Source organism: Daphnia pulex, chromosome 2 (assembly GCF_021134715.1).
Source record: "Daphnia pulex isolate KAP4 chromosome 2, ASM2113471v1".
NCBI lineage: Eukaryota > Metazoa > Arthropoda > Branchiopoda > Diplostraca > Daphniidae > Daphnia > Daphnia pulex.
In genome coordinates, this window is record NC_060018.1 from 1,480,530 (window position 1) to 1,496,932 (window position 16,403).

General features: G+C 40.5%; 4 protein-coding genes across 17 annotated transcripts; 2 read left to right on the forward strand and 2 right to left on the reverse strand.

Moving 5' to 3' along the window:
• Positions 1-152: 152 nt before the first annotated feature.
• On the reverse strand, positions 153-7,564 carry LOC124203702. Of its 13 annotated transcripts, XM_046600509.1 has the most exons (12): positions 7,272-7,564; positions 6,802-7,205; positions 5,196-6,742; positions 3,369-5,131; positions 3,106-3,271; positions 2,963-3,012; positions 2,387-2,569; positions 2,061-2,270; positions 1,103-1,984; positions 903-1,029; positions 312-593; positions 153-245 (listed from the first exon to the last, which is right to left on the reverse strand). In XM_046600509.1, exons 1-4 carry the CDS (start codon positions 7,419-7,421, stop codon positions 4,134-4,136), a joined length of 3,099 nt encoding a protein of 1,032 aa, XP_046456465.1. In that variant the 5' UTR covers positions 7,422-7,564; the 3' UTR covers positions 153-245; positions 312-593; positions 903-1,029; positions 1,103-1,984; positions 2,061-2,270; positions 2,387-2,569; positions 2,963-3,012; positions 3,106-3,271; positions 3,369-4,133. The 13 variants fall into 13 exon arrangements, with proteins under 13 accessions (XP_046456465.1, XP_046456542.1, XP_046456533.1 ...); XM_046600586.1 differs by lacking the exons at positions 153-245; positions 312-593; positions 903-1,029; positions 1,103-1,984; positions 2,061-2,270 and having other exon boundaries at positions 2,375-2,569; positions 3,369-3,450; positions 3,752-5,131; XM_046600577.1 differs by lacking the exons at positions 153-245; positions 312-593; positions 903-1,029; positions 1,103-1,984; positions 2,061-2,270 and having other exon boundaries at positions 2,375-2,569; positions 3,369-3,450; positions 3,707-5,131.
• Positions 7,565-7,932: 368 nt separating this feature from the next.
• LOC124189034 (transmembrane protein 64-like) lies at positions 7,933-9,722 on the forward strand. The gene is made up of 3 exons (XM_046581994.1): positions 7,933-8,706; positions 8,777-8,938; positions 9,007-9,722. Exons 1-3 carry the CDS (start codon positions 8,152-8,154, stop codon positions 9,148-9,150), a joined length of 861 nt encoding a protein of 286 aa, XP_046437950.1. The 5' UTR covers positions 7,933-8,151; the 3' UTR covers positions 9,151-9,722.
• Positions 9,548-13,215, reverse strand: LOC124189033 (alanine--glyoxylate aminotransferase 2, mitochondrial-like). 2 transcript variants are annotated; one of them, XM_046581993.1, is made up of 11 exons: positions 13,181-13,215; positions 11,879-12,088; positions 11,700-11,797; positions 11,456-11,640; positions 11,254-11,377; positions 11,010-11,198; positions 10,752-10,949; positions 10,597-10,689; positions 10,311-10,532; positions 9,983-10,234; positions 9,548-9,911 (listed from the first exon to the last, which is right to left on the reverse strand). In XM_046581993.1, the coding sequence occupies exons 2-11, from the start codon at positions 11,925-11,927 to the stop codon at positions 9,813-9,815; spliced, it is 1,509 nt and encodes a 502-aa protein (XP_046437949.1). In that variant the 5' UTR covers positions 11,928-12,088; positions 13,181-13,215; the 3' UTR covers positions 9,548-9,812. The 2 variants fall into 2 exon arrangements, with proteins under 2 accessions (XP_046437949.1, XP_046437948.1); XM_046581992.1 differs by lacking the exon at positions 13,181-13,215 and having other exon boundaries at positions 11,879-12,133.
• LOC124189035 (methyltransferase-like protein 27) lies at positions 12,709-14,639 on the forward strand. The gene is made up of 5 exons (XM_046581995.1): positions 12,709-12,965; positions 13,792-13,923; positions 14,022-14,120; positions 14,193-14,247; positions 14,321-14,639. Exons 1-5 carry the CDS (start codon positions 12,840-12,842, stop codon positions 14,587-14,589), a joined length of 681 nt encoding a protein of 226 aa, XP_046437951.1. The 5' UTR covers positions 12,709-12,839; the 3' UTR covers positions 14,590-14,639.
• The last annotated feature ends 1,764 nt before the right edge of the window (positions 14,640-16,403 follow it).

Genomic DNA, 16,403 nt, shown 5'->3' on the forward strand with positions numbered 1-16,403 from the left:
TCAAGCGGCTTGCAAGTCCCCGTTCGACCAAACATCTCCCTTCCTCCTGGTTGTCGCAGCGAGTGAGTGACCACCGGCGGGCGTTGGTTAGTGGTTATTTAGGGAAACGGGGCCACTGAAGAAGGGAGCCCAGATTATGCACTTGTAATTTATCTACATAGTTTTTTGATCAATCTTGAATTTCAGCAACGTCTTCTTAGTTTCACCGGTGGATCAAGTCTAAGGAACGGCGGCAAACGAATCAACTGAAATGAAAACGGAGATATTAACTTCAAGTCAATAATTAAATGAGGCTGTACATCAGGCATTACCTCAACGACGGTACAGGTAGCAAGAGAAGACATATCGACAAAATGCAGCCGATAAAATAAGCCAGACGGCCACAGGCAACATTGACTAGCCCAACTGTTCATCACTGCATATACTGCATGGACACCAACATAGGCAAATAACACATTATAGTATGATGTTGAACTGCAAGTCTCCACAAGCTCCATTTCAGAATATCTCTCAACTGGAAAATGACTGCAAAACCACTGTACACCAAACAGCAACACCATAGGCAGCTCAAACATCAAACTGACCATGGAAATCTACAAAGCAAAAGAACAATAACAATTTGAATTGTAAAAAAGATACCAATAATGATATACTTGAAATGTACACTAAACTCAAGAAAAATAAATCAAGATGACCAAAGTTCATGACATTGTTAAGCTTTCATTTCAAGTTTTTAAGAATAAAGGGAATTTCTATGCACTGACCGATTAAAATAAATTTACAACTCTTAACAAGAACTTTACACAAAAGCTCTTATTTAGAAGCACGAAATAAGATGTCACTTGTCTTCGACATCAAGAACAAAATGCTAACCTACTTGATTTATCTTAAAAGTACATTACCATTTCAGTATTCCTATTTTCATCACACTTTTGTCTTGCAATATAGTGAGACTGTCTCAAAGACGCATCTTTATGACATGGCAGCTATCACGTAGAAAATGGCAGAAGAAAGAAGATCTTCGACATGCTTTTACAAAATAAATCCAAGTAGATTAGAAAATGGATTTTTCGAAAAGTAAAAACTCTCACGGTTCACTTACTTGCTTTAAGAGTTGTTCACTTTCGATTCAGCTTGGTCGAATTGTGTGAAATTACTTCAGCATTTTAACATGTAAAAACAAAACAAAAAACACAGCATCACATTTGACATTTCCGTCCACCTGTGGTCCACCGTCTCAAAAGCAAATGGCGAACTTGCTTCATTCACTCACGAACAGACACTCCGCCACCTGTAAGACACAAATACACCTAGAAGCGATACATTTCTCAACATTCACGAACGGTTCTAATTTGGCGTCCAGCCAAACATTTCACATAAAACTGACAACTACATAAGAAAGCTCGGCTGTTACACTGCTGTTTGAATCAAAAATTTAAATGGAGTATATCTTCTACAAACAGGACGGGACGGCTTCTACGTAGTGCTGTCAGTTGCTGTCGATTCTCGTGTCGAATAAACGAATACTAGCAGCCATATTTAAAGGAACGAACAACATTGCCATTTCCTATTACGCAATTTAAAAAAAAAAAAAAACGTCCGCATCTTTGTAAAGAACTAAAGACTAAAGAGAGCCAAAGCGGTTGCTGCTAGTCATTTTGTGACCACAGATAAAGTCACGTTAACGTCACTTTAATAAGGAAAACTTGTAGCATTACTAGAGTCACCAATTCCGACTTCTTTTCCGGTTCTTCATCCGATAAATTCACATCAGATAACAGTCGGTAAAAAAATCGGAATCAAAATTGGCTAATACGACGGGGGAACGCTCAAAACATAGAAAATATCACTTTCTAACGGCTTGGAAAGGGTGCGTAACTTTTAGGATTGAAGACAGGCTGCCAGATGTTTGGCAAGTTGTGGAGTTGGAACAAAACCTGGCGTCCGGTCTTTGCTACACTGGCCGAAAGTCCAGATTCACCTTCTACTCGGTTAAACATATTAAATGAATCAAAAGTCAATAAGAAAAAAATAAGAACGAAAACATTTTAGATTCATACCAATTCTAATTGGAGGATGACATAGATGATCAACCTGCCATTGCATTTACTGTAGAAAGATGTGGCAGCACAACCGCCTTACTTCCGCGACTGTGCGTTCTGCAGATCCAATCTGATGGACGGTACCATCCAGTGTATGGAACGAATTAGTAAGACAGTGAACAGAAGACGAACTAAACTCCGTTTTGATGCGCTACTCAATACAGCAATCTAGATCAGATGCGAGTGGAGTGACAGGAATAGATTTCACAATAAAAGAAACGGAATAGACTGAATTTCACTTCAATTTCACCTTCGCTTAACAGGTTTCAGTGTTTGGACATTACCGCGTTATTTTTCTCGCCCTCTTCTTTTCCTACATCGTTTGCGCAATATTGTCTTTCAAGTAAGTCGCGTCTTAGAGGTTCAAGCACACGAGTCGGGGGAAACGGGATAAACTGTCTTTACTGAATAATTATTCAGTAAATATATTTGAGTAATAAGAGATTTCCTACTCCAAACGGATAAGCCTGAAACGAAAATTGTTATGGAAATGGATTACTTTTTTGTAATGCAATAAAATTTAAATCTGCAGTGCGTTTAATAGTCACCACCACCAGTTGACAAAAGCAATTTTAATTCATCTTTACCCGACCTTCCCCAAAATATTTTTAGAAGACAGATTTTATCTCTGTGTAAGAAAAAAAGCAAGAATACCGAAAGATGAAAGAAGGATGAAAGCCACCTTAATTCTTTAAACGGTGTACGCGGAATTGAATAGGATAGAACAAGTAATATATTGGGTAGGGGAGAGACACACGCGCTAAGAGGGAATTAGGTTGAGGAAATGAAGCGATCAAAATAAGGGAAAACTTCTGTGCGGTACTAATAAGCAAAAACGGGATTATCAAGCCTAACCTTACATAAAAACGGAATGTTGACTAGCCGAATTTAAATGGTTCGTCACATCACCCTTTAATGAAAACATTAAATCATTTAGAAAGAATGCAGTTCTTTTGTGTCATACTCTTACATAAAACAATAAGACTTTTCAGGAAATATTTACCCGATGAAGGAGATCTTAAACTTGATTACCAAAATTGAGATCTGGAGGAAACTGAAAAGCTTTCAAAGCTATAATCTTTTCAAATCCATCATCTGCAAGTTTGCTGGCAGTTGATACATTTTCTGGGGAGAAGTCAGAGTGTTACTTGCCACTCACACTTGTGAACCTAGATACATTTGGGGAAATAAGAGATAGAGATATGAGGAATTTTAATCTACAGAAAATGTTAAGTATGCACAAATCAAAAGCTTAATAAGCCTTACCCAATAATCTCAAGACTCATGTTCACAGTTAAACTTTTGCACTGAGTTGTTGAAGCAGCCAGATGATGGCCAGACACAGATCCTGAGAAAATAAATTTCTTGCAACACCCACCACTTACAGAACAGAGATTGAAAATCCGATGCACACAAGAAGAATTCATGCTTCAACTGTTGTAGTCATACGATGTGGTTCACGATACAGTCTGGGAATCCAAAGTGGTTTCAAACATTTCCTTAAAACGTGACTTGTTTAAGTGTCTAACAAATGAATTACGATTGCTCATGCAGTAGAGAAACTACTAGAAAAAACGAAAAGAAAATTTTACAACGCATTCTACATAAAACAATTCCATAGCTGACATGCTGACAGTGACATGGCTGACTTTTTTAAAATATCATGATGCTGAATTGAAAATCCTTCGAAAATTTTTATGTTAGGACTTCGACGAGGAACGGAATTACAGAAACCATTAACGTGCAGACGAACTTTTATGAGAATTGTGAAGCGGTGTTGCCAATATAAAAAACAGCCGCATACGAAATTACCGACCGAATTTACAACGATTCTTTCTCAAGAAACAACGTAACAATTTTTTTTCTTTTCTGTATTAGAAAACACACAAAAAATTATCTTGTTTAAATTAGCTTAAAAACATAAGACAGCATGAAAAAAAACCGCTTTTGGTTTTGAGAAGGGAAAACGAATTCAACAGGCAATTCGAGAAAGACTAACATTAAGATGAACAGTCGATTCATGAAATCCAATCAAACTTTCTTGCAAACAATTTTATGCTGCGACCAGTGTTGATGTTGGCATTCCACGCTACAATAAACAGTGCTTCGGCAACGGCTGCAGCGTTTTAGACTTGGTGAAACTTTATTGCAAGCGGCGCAGCAGTTGCTGTCATTCACGGATCTACCTAGAGTCGACCTATTTAAAGATTCAACATTCAAATGTGGGTTATCGGTATAAAGTGGTGAGGCGAATGTAGCCAACCATGGACTTTCTTCTCCTAGCATGAGGTTTTTTTTCTGCCATTTGCTGGGTGTGATCTTGGTTCTGTTGAGCCGCAAGACGAATCTCAAAAGCTGCGAATCTTCAGCCGTTTGAATCGGAATGCTCGTTCCTTTCATGCCGCCAGGGAAAATTCGCTGGAAATTCTCTTCATTCTTTTCCTCGCTCAATTTGCCGCCAGCAATGAGTTTTAAAGCCAATTGGAAATCAAACGCCGAAAGCAAAAGGAATGGTCTGCCCGTCGGAGTTGTTGAAACAGGACGATGGACTAGAAAGATCCAGTCGGGTGTTGGTGCATTCGTCCGTTTGATGGTGAAACAACGAGAGGGCTTTTTACGAGAGATATCCGAAAACAGAACATTCATAACAAATCGAACAACATTCAAAGGGGATTGTTTCATTAGGGAAACATTATTCACAACATTAATGTTGAACTGGTTTCTAATGTGATTCTTCAAAGAATGTTGGAGGGATTCTTCTTTCCAAGGTTTTAGTTGATCTGGATCTAAGACGTTGTGCAAATTGTCAGCAGGTCGGTACTCACACGGCCATGGTTCCCACAATGCTTTCTTTAGCACTAAATCAACATGGCGGCTTTTGAGATTAAGGGTAGCGCGGATGCCATCGACAAGGATTGGATAAGGAAGTGAAAGCACTAACGGCTTGAAATTGTCAGGCTGGTTCAGTGACAAAGTAATCTCGTGGCAGGATTCACAAGGCGCCCGAACATTCGTTTCTACTTTTAAGCCTACAAAAAAACAAAAAAAAAAAACAATTAACCGATGAAATGGCAAAAACGTTCACAAACCCACCTGAGACACTTTTGGATGAAATAACATTTATTTTCAGATGGAACTGATCTTCGGACTCGACGCAACTGTCAACCTCCATGTGAAATTCTTCAGGAGAGGGATCCTCTCGTTGGTTTCTCGAAGGAATAAACGGATAAGGAAAACTCCAGTCCTCGACCTGCACTGATTCAAACGACTCAAAGACGAGAAATTCTGATCCATTCGTTATATCAACGATGATGGCACGATGAGTTTCTTCGAGCCCGTGATTAGGAATCAGGAGAAAGGAAATTGAAACGTTTTGGAATCCGGTTGAGGTCTTCTCCAGTTCCAATTGAAAGTTGTCGATGAAATGGACATCTGGTCCAAAAAATTCATAGCAGTTCCCTTTCTTCGCTTTTGGCAGGAGTATCAATCGAATGCTTGGAATCCCTATTAGAGAAGACAGTTTGTTTGAAGACGCAGTAGGAATAGTTGCGGAGATTTTAAGAATCTTCTGGCCATCTTTCCAGGAATCAAGTGTTTGTCTAGCTAATTGAAAATGAGGATGCATCTCGGCCGACCGGACATCTTTCTTCAACCAGTGGTCTCTTCCAAGCCGTTGAATCATCGAGTTCACTACGTAGCTGAACGTTTGCGGGGTATACAGCAACATGCCACATCCGGCTCCGGGAGGGATACCTGTGATCTGTAAAGGAAACTTTGCATCAAAGCAAACGTTCGCTAACTGATCCAGGAACCCGCTAAGTGCAGAAGAGGGTGACATGACAACGTTACGAAAGGGAGGTGCTCGTTGCCAGCAAATGTTAATGGGCGCCATCAAACGTCGCAGCAACTCAGGCAATCCTAGTTCGATGCGGCTTTTGAGACGCAATCCATATGTAGTTGGGATCATGCTCAACGGGCAACAAAGGGCGTTCTCGACGTATAACTTCACTGATCCCATTCCAAAGTCGAACCAATGAAAAGTTTCGGTGAACAACATTGCTGATGGATTATCGGACAACTTCCCGCTGCATGCGAGGATCAAATTCGCTAATCCGACATGATCTGCAATGTTAGAGCAGTCAATTACGTCGAACTTGTTGACGTTTTCAGAATAGCAGAACTCTATGGCATCCTCCAAATAGAAGAACAATTCGAAGGTTTTCCCGTTGATGAGGCGTTTTCGATAAAAAGAAAGAAGCTTTTTGAGAATTTTCTGGCAGGAACGTATCATCATCTTGCTCTTGATTGAAGTGTCCAGTTCTTCTTCAAGTAGCGGCAAGTATCCATCAAAGGGGCACAGGGAACTTTGAAGATTATAGCTGAGCGTTTCTTGGTCAAGCAATGTTGGATTAAGACACACGAGCTTGATATCGTTTTCAAGTCGACAGCTACCTTTTTCAAAATAGCGCTTAGCTTCTTCACGGATATTCTGCCTCGCTGAATCTTTTAACCCTTCAAGCCCAATACTTTTTTCCAGGCTAGAAGCTAATACATCAATGATCGTCGAAAAACCAACATTTTTCGCGTTTTCCATTTTCCCTTCAGTGATGTGGCCCCAGTGTTTACAGACATTCAGTTTCCTGGAAAATAAAAGATGGTTTAGTACTTCAATCTAGTTATAAGCTTGAAAAAAATTTACCTTTCCAAGCCTACTTTTTTCACTAAAAAACTATCTTCAGATTCAGTTTGTGACAAAACAGAAAGCCAAGAACTCCACACCTTCTTCAACATTTCAGAATGTTTAGTTTTGGGGACTGAGACATTTTCAGGGAACGAATCATTCAACAGGTCCTTCAAAACTCCTTGAAATCTCTTACGGGTGACTTTTGGCCATTCAAGATTATACCAAACATCCCAAAGGAAAGCAAAGTCTTCACCGTCTTCAGGATTGAAATCAGGGGCTGATATTATTTCCAAAATAGTGATGTTCCGAGCTACCACTGATGGATTTAGGTTGGTAAGATGGATTTGCATGCCATCGAACCTATCATTTCTTGCTACCTGAAGAGTGTTACTAAGGTCAAAACTGCCCAGAAAAAGAACCTAAATGCAAGTGGTCCAAATCAGAAATTAGTTTTCAGTCTAACAGATTAGTCTGCTGTTGGTTACCTTCAAGGATGAAGTGCAAGGACCTTCTTCGCAACAGAAGTCTTGCAACACATTTTTACTTCGGGTATTACCAAAGGGGTAGCTAATTGGGTAAACTTCATTTAGGGTACGTTGTACAGAAGTCAACATTGTGCTTTGTGCATTAAGCATCAAGCTCAAGCATCAAGCATAAAACCATAAAACATTAAAATGAAATCAGAGCAATAGATGCCTGGTCGGTTCACGGCTGTGTTGGATGAAATGAACAACTAGAGAATAAGGGCTTCCACTGGCTTCCAGACACTTTTCGCGCTTTTCGAGAAGGGGTTTCTTCTTTACTTTAGAACGTTGCCAGACCAAAGGCAAACCCTTACAAAAAAATCCCCAGAAATCCGAAAAATTCGAAATTCAGAAATTAATTTTACCATGGATTTTAAATAAAAGTTCGAAATTAATAATCCATATATTCATTAACTTTTAATAAAATATAACAAGAAATTCTTTGTACTTTTGTCAAAATGTTTTTTTGACCGCGATAATTGACCACTTGGTGGCTCTCATAACATGTCCATAGACAAAGACCACTTCTTTGACCGTCTTCTTTGGACTATAGTATTCTATAGCTCTGCCTACGCCATCTATCGTTTGTTTGTTTCTCTCTTTGGTCGAACCAGGAAGTTGAATGCGCCGCTTATTGCTTCCTTTTTTCAATAGCAGTCGTCAAAAGCGAGCATCGTCGTTGAGTGACCTTCATCACAAATTTCTCAAATGTTGACAGAAACCGAACTCTAAAATACCAAAACAATTTGTGCCCCTCCAACGTGCACCTTAATGTCAGTTACGCTAGACTAGTTTCGCTTTCTTTTTATGTCGTATCACGAACACAATTAAGTTGTAAAACATGGGACCTCCAAGTCCCTTCAAATCCACGACAGCTGTATTCTCTCTGGATGAGGAAAATAACTACAGTAGTCTTAATACGATTTCACTCAACAGATCTTCGTTTGTCTCTGGGCCGATGTGCCAGTGTCTCCTTTCGTTGTTAACACTAGCTATCATGGCTTGCTTTGTATTTCTGTTTCGTGATTCCATCTATCATGTTCTGTTGTGGATAGAAAAACAGGACACCTGGGTTACGTGCATTATGTTTACTGCTCTGTTCACAATTGTGTCACTCCCGTTGACGTGGGGTTATATTTTGCTCAATCTTGCATGTGGGTATTTATTTGGTATGATGGCCGGCATCTTGGTTGTTAGTACCACTGCAGCTGTTGGTGTATTTTTTGCTCATGTTATTGTGAAGCAGCTCTGCCTTGGATTCATCACTACAAAGCTTCTCAACTCCCACAGCCTCCGTGCATTTGTCAATGTCATCTCTGGACCTCAAGCATTTAAAGTTGTTGCTTTTGCAAGACTGACCCCCATTCCATTTGGGCTTCAAAATGCCATCTTTGCCGTACTTTTTCAAAATTGATTTAATCTTTATATTTCATATATTAATCTTTATTTTTGGTTTGCTTTATTAGGGGAGTTCAATTGGTGTTGGACGATACATGTTGGCAACAGCCATGGGATTGTTGCCTACTCAAGTAATCAACGTTTATTTGGGTAGTACATTGAGATCTATGCGAGATGTCCTGACTGACGATAATACTGCAACTACAGGGTACATCGTATTCTGCATACAGGTAATTTTAAATTGGAAAATAGCTTTTAAATTTATGTGTTCCAGTGTTGTTCTACTTTTTAAAATCAGGTGGCTATCAGCATTGGATTGATGACCTATGTGGTTAGGAGGGCCAGACAGGAACTGCAAAAAATAGTTCTGTTAACCACCAACACACTACATAAAGTGGAGCTGGGTTTACCCGAACACGAAACATTCAGCAACAAGTGTTGACTATTGAAGCACAAGCTTATTATAAAGAAAAACTGTATGCACTTCAATGTATCCGATATTCACTCCTTATGATCATTAGTTGAGGCGCATAACTTTTATTTCCCTGTGTTCATCACAATGTATTTTAGCAATAATTCCTGCTACCCAGTTTCCCCTGGTTGAGCTGGCTCTCAATTCACATTTCGCGGGTCTCGACTGCTTTTTACTGTTGCGCGAAATATTTATTGTATTTTTGTTAACTGACAAATTGACAATCAAGCTCTTCCCTTGCAGTGCCTACAATTAACAAAGTATTTAACTAAACTTGCAGTACGTTCACCTTGCCTCAAATTTACCCCTCAAGATAACACAAATATGGCAGCATTTGATCATTTCCATTCAGATGAACTAGTCTATGTTAGGCATCTGTTCCAATGTATTTTTGCGCACGCAAATTATATGGCTGCTAATAGGCGAGACAACTCGGGAAAGAAAAACAATGATATTCTACCAAGTTATTTAATATGGATCCCTTTAGAGTAACTGTAACTCGTGTTAAATGTCCCTCGGCAAATACACAAAATTAATATTTATGTTAGTTTCAACAACCACAATCACTTTTAGAAAGTTTGCCATCAACAACGGGGGAAAAGGCTTGGCGCTTTAGTAAAACAAAGATTCACTCATTTCTCGAGGAAAGAAGCAATTGATTTTCGCAATACGGCGACGGCAAAGTCCACGTCAGACTTTGTAATACACATGGGTGGCTTGATGCGGAAGACCTAGAGAGAAGAGCCGTTAAAATTAGCGTGTCATCTGGCACCATATCAGAAAAGTACAGTTATAGTCTTACATTGCCATAGAATCCTCCCTTGCCGTAAAGAACTCCCATGTCTTTGCATTGCTCCCATATAGTCAGAACATCGGCAGGTGCCAGAGGAGCCCGCGTTTCCGGGTCCGACACCAGTTCAACTCCGATCATCAAACCTTTACCTCGGACATCTCCAACCAAATTCGGAAATTCGTCACGCAGCTTGGCCAGCTCAAGGAGAAAATATGTTCCAACATCGCGGCAATTTGCCTGTGTTTGGTCTGCTTCGATTGCCTTAATACCATTTCAGACAAAATAGTTTAGCGAAATCCCTCGAGTCAGACCAGTTTTCCATCTAAGAATAACTCACGTCCAAAACGGCCATGCCGACAGTTGAAGCAACTGGATTCCCTCCAAATGTGTTGAAATGCAAAGCTGCGCTCATCGTTTTTGCGATGGCGGGTGTAGTGACGACAGCTGCCATAGGATAACCGTTGCCCATTCCTTTTGCCATGGTGACAATATCGGGAATAGCACCGTGACCCTCAAAACCCCAGAAATGTTCGCCAGTGCGCCCAAATCCAGTTTGTACCTGAATGATTGATTTAGTTGATTTAACTTGATTCCCTTGATTTTAAAAATATCTAAAAACTTGCCTCATCGGCAATGCAAACCCCGCCGTGATTTCTGATCAACTCGAAGGCGGACTTTAAAAATCCTTTCGGATACTGGACAGTACCTCCAACTCCCTGCAGTAATCAAATTATTTGATATTACCACTTGTTCGAGAAAAAGAAAGTCGATTTCAAACCTGAATGGATTCGGCAAAAAAACCACCAACTCGTCCTTTTGGTGCGGAATAACGCAGAACTTCATCCAGCTGATCGACATATTTTCCCGATGCAGCGCACTGTCCGGGTGAGCAATTGCAGCTGCGAGTGGTTTGAACGGGAGAATCACGGCAGTGCTTTCCACCCCATTCTCCTCGATAAGGATCAGCATTCATCGTCTAAATATTATGACGAAAATTTTTAAAAACCGTAATCGGATGTCCTCAAACTCAATTTACCTGATGAATACCGAAATTGCCTGCAATATTGTAACGCCAAGTGGAATGAGCGGTAAGGCCATTTGTAGCGGGACTCATTCCGTGATAAGCGTTTCGGAACGAGATTAAGTCGTAGCAGCCAGTATACATACGAGCCATCATCATAGCCAGATCGTTAGCCTCTGATCCGCTGTTGACAAAATATACAACCTGTGAAAAAATACGTAATTTTATGCATCAGACAATGTTAGTTTGGTATGTATACTTTCAAATCTCCGGGCAAAGTGGCTACAAGGCGTTCTGCATATTCGTGAATTTTTGGGTGTAGGTAGATGTTTGTCGTGTGCCAGACTTTGTCTAGTTGCTTTTTGGTAGCTTCATTAATTTTCCTGAAAAAAATCATTACTTGTATGAAGCTGATGCAAAAAAGGATATAGGCACAACAAGTAAGGTGCAATTTGACTCACGGGTGACAGTGGCCAACAGATACAGTGACAATTCCTCCAAACAAGTCAAGGTAACGGACACCATGGTGATCAAATAGCCACTGCATGTGTCCTTGATGGATAAGGAGGGGAGATTTGTAGTAGGTGAAAAGGGCTGGGTTTAGGTGATTGGCACGTATGGAACGAATTTTGTCAAAATCTGGTCCCTGAAAACAGCATCTGCATTATTATGTGTTATGATGGAACAGAAAACAATATTATTTACTTCATAAGGCTGAGGCTGGAAACTTGTTGCAGGCATAGATGGAACGATAATATCTTTGGCTGATTGAGAAGCCAGCCTTTTGTAACATGTTTGAACCCCTATAAATCACACAAGAAATCAACTTGGAATTAGAAAAAACAAATGAATTTAACCATAATAACAAGAGTTTAAATAATTACCAAACCGCAACTGCTTCGCTAACAGGTTGGCGTTTGGCAAGGAATTCATTTTTCAAGCGACTGGTTAGTATCGTATCCCTTCAGTGCAGTAATCAGTAGAGTGTTTCAGCTTATGCGCCGCATTGAACCACGACTGGCTACATGTAAACGATATGTTCAGAGCAGTCCCGTACAAAACTTGTATGGTAATGTCCGAATAGGCGCGATTGTCTACATTTACAAGGTCAAACACCCAAAAATCAAAATAAACAACTTACTATGTGGCACAACGTTGCCACAACTTTCTATTCAGTTTGAATTCATTTTTATTTTTATTTTGATAATTTTATTCGCCTCGAGCACTTGTTGTTAGATATAAATACACAATTTAATGCCACAGCATGATATATTTTTCAAGAATTAACCAATTTTTGTTTTTTCTACATAAATTTATTTTTAAAAAATCAGTTCCGTGGCATTGGATGAAAATAGACAACGAAATTCGATTCTCGGTCAAGAGTTTTTCTGAAAATTAGAATTTCAGTGCTTAATAGCCAAAGGCAAAAGAGACGTGTTCACACACAACTGCGCAATTTCATCAAAGAAGTCCACCTTGATTTTACTAGAGAATATAATAATAAGATAATTCGACGTAATAAGGCCGCCGCATTCATGAATGAGCACTTTTACGGGTTTCTCAGACTTCCGACAGTGTTCACTTTAAATGGAGTTGGAATGTTCTTTAAAAATATATATATATCTCGAAAAAAGAAAAGATTGTTGCCAGAAGGTTCGAATGGGCATCGCTGCCCCGCCGGCAAAGAGACACGTTGACATATTCATATGGAATCTCTTGACGTAGGATTTAACCAACCAAACTAGGGAGAATTGCCCTAGTAACCGCATAGAGTTTTGATCGATTGGACAGGGCAGTTGGTGTGTTGCGTTGACGATCCTGTCAGTCACAAATTGCGAGTGGAAGATGGCCGACACTGCCAGCGACCCAACAGCCGATCGCTGCAAGTTGAACGCAACGCTCAGCTCATCTGTCCATGACAAAACTGAACTTTTAAGTTTCTATCAACAATGGAGTGACAAATACGATGAGGTAACAACACTATTGCATATCGCATTCACCGTCCCATGCCCATCGCCCGCCCTTTTTGGCAACCGCCAACTTTGTCAAAGGACGTCGTCGTTTCACTTGTTACATGACACGCGTTCGAGTGTCGGGTTCCCTTGAGCTTCTCCATGTCTATTTCTTTGTTACGTAATTCTAAAAACTAGCTTTTAAATCTAAAAAGAAAAAAAGAAGCCCTTTACCCTGTTGCACTCGTGTCTATTTGGCGATCGTTTGCTCAACGTTGTCAATTTTAACGACAAATTCTCCCGAGAAATCGGAAACTTCAGAAAGTTTTAAAAAAAAAAGTTTCTTCTGGTTTTTTTCACTGACTGCAATCAAAAAAAGAAGTTAGACGGTTGCAATTACGCAAATAAAAAAAAAAGTACAAAATAAAGAATTGGTGAAAACGATCGGAAGGAAGGTGCTGGCGTGTGGGAACTCGGTTAGTCGGTCTTGTGGTTGAAGCTCCGGCGTGAACTTTTTTTTTTCTTTCTTTCTTTCTACGCGGAATGGAAAATATGGAAGAAGAACGAAACGAACGAAAAGGCGCATTGTCATTCCCGCAATCACACACACGAGAAAGAAAAAAAATTGGTGCTGAGCCACCGCGAGATTTTTTTTATTTTTCAAACATTAGGCTCATTTCCCAAAAATTTTTATTTCCGCTTTCTAAAAGAAAAAAGAAATAATAATAAACTCCGAACGCGCGCGCTAATTGTTCATTATGTGTTTCTTAATTTCTTTCCGTTTTTTTTTTTTTTTTTCTTAATTTTTATTGTCGATGAACTAATGATTTTTTTTTTTTGTTAAGGATTTCCGACCGGAGCATTACGTCGGACCGCGATTGGCCGTCGAGGCCGTTTGTGAGCTCATTCCCAATGAAAAACGTTCTCAAGTCACCGTGCTGGACGTGGCTGCCGGCACTGGACTGGTCGGCTTAGAGGTAGTATCATAATAATTTAAGAACCACCGACTAAATAGCATAATTTCTTTAATTTGAAGAGAAATTTAATTTTTGGAAAAAACAAATTTCTATAACAGTTAGCCAAGAACGGTTTCAACTCGATCGACGCTATCGACGGTTCGGAAGACATGCTCACTAAACTTCGCCAAAAAGGAATCTACAAACGTGCAACACAGGTAATACATTAAACAAAGTTCCGTTTCGAATTGAATCGATTGATTGAAATTTGCGTCGATTGACGTGTGTAGGCAATGCTGGGCAATGCCGACAACGAATCTCTGCCAAAGGACGAATACGATGTTGGTACGTTTTAAATAATGGCCTTTTTTATTCTTCTTGTTCTCTGAATGCTAATTCGCTTGTTATTGCGTGACAGTAACGAGCTGTGGTGGGTTCGTTCCGGGCCATTTGCCCTGCCAGGCCGTGCACGATCTCGTTCGGATGTGCAAACCAGGCGGTCTGATCGTCATCGTCATGCGCTACGAGTATCTGACAACGTGCGAGGAGCTGCGTCCGCTCGAGCCGCTGATGGACGAGCTGGAAGCCAAGAACCCGAGCCGTTGGAGCCGACTCAAACGTCACATCAGTCCAAACTACTTGCTGGACAAGGAAGGCATTGTCTTCGCCTATCGCAAATCTTTGTGAAACAAAAAATAAAGAAAAGGTGAAGAAAAATAATCAAAATTTGATTGCGATGTTTTTCGCTTCTTCTTTTAGTTTTATTATTTCCATCATCGAATCAAAAGAGTTTCGAAAAGAGTAAAAATGCGGCGACATTCTCCGAATCAAAAAGAGACTTTTAGCAGTAAAAGAAAAAGAAAAATACACTAAGAAAACAATAGATGGAAATATGAGGCATTTTCGGAATTTTTTTGTCTGAAAGTGACGGGCATCATATCGCCGCTGGAGGAATCATCATCATACGTGCCGCGGCAGGAAGTCCCGTCGGCTCATCGGCCCCCCTTTGCGTGATCGCGGTTCTTTTTCCTGTGTGTGTGGGTTACATAGTATATATTAGTATCTCTCCCGATATTGCACGAATGACGCGCTAGATGGTGCCAGTCGTGATTCTGAGACCGGCGGGTTTCGTGTTTCATTCTCCTCTCCGTCGATCACTAAAATGTCTGCAAGGGAACAAAAACACACAGCGGCGATTCCTCTTGGTTGCGCAAAGTGACGCCAACGGGGTTGAATAAAATAAAAAAGGAAAATCAATGGGAATAAAAATCGAAAAACAGTTTTTATTGATTTAAAAAAATAAAGGAAATTCCGACGCATTTACCAACACCAATTTTATCGTTTTTATTGTTAAATGCGGAGAGGTATAATATCTCACCAATCCCGTCGTTCGTCTATCCCCCCCTGGAACCCACATTTCCAATCGTGTCGAGGGTTTTTCGGTGCCGACCTGTTTTGCACTTTCACGTTATCTTCACGGGGGGACATGGTCAGCCATTCGTCACCTTCGGAAATCTGGTCCCATCTCGAGATGGTGGTGGTGGGAGGATCGCATAATAAAATTAAACGATGAAATGTTAAAACGATGCCAAAAATTGGGCGACTAATAATTTTTTCAAATCCCCCGCGCAAAAGAAAATCATATAATTCGCTTCATTATTAGATTGTGCGGTTTCTCAAATTTTCCATCGTGATAATTAGACAGTTTTTCTTTCCACCTCCAACTTTCTTTCCTTACCTTTTTTCTTTTGAGTTTTTGAGTTTTTGTGTGTGTGTGAGAGAGAAAGAAAGAGAGAGAAAGGTCGTGTGAAACATTCGGCCCCGCACGCTGCTGCTGCTGCTGGGACGCGCGGCGAAAAAAAAAAGGGGCCCATATGGATCCTTACGTAATAAATAAGTATGGGTTGTAATTGAGTTGAGATGATGGCCGCCGCCGCCGCCTCGACGGAGAGCCCAAGAAGAAGAAGAGAGAGGTAACTCGCGCTCCTCCGAAAATAAAGTTAACAGAGATAGGTGGTGGTGGCCACCCGCCTATATCTAGTAGAGAGAGAGGGGGCCTATGTAGCAACTTGTTGGGGCTGTCCCAAATTAAATTACACACCTCCCTTCCACACACAAGTGAGAAGACTCTCAGTTGGGGGGGAAAGAAGAAGAAGAAGAAGCGTCGGTGTGTGTGTGTTCCGTGAGTCGTCGGTGTTATAACGAGTCTTAAGGAGAGAAAGAAGAAGGTCATGCGGCGGGGTCAGCCGATCGCAGGTGGCAGCGACCAGATCCTGTTGCATCTACTATACGCACTATATCCAGCTCTATTTTCTTCTCTAATTAAATTCCGCCCAGTTGGTCGTTACGGCAGTCTCGTATTTTCGGTTTTTATTCACGGCGGGGTTGGCACTGGGTGTGTGTGTTGGGCTCCTGGGCCGTGACAACTCATCAACAGATAGAGTCTCTTTTTTTTTCTTTTTTCACTTGTTGGGAGAGAGAGAGAGAAAATTGTAAATTTT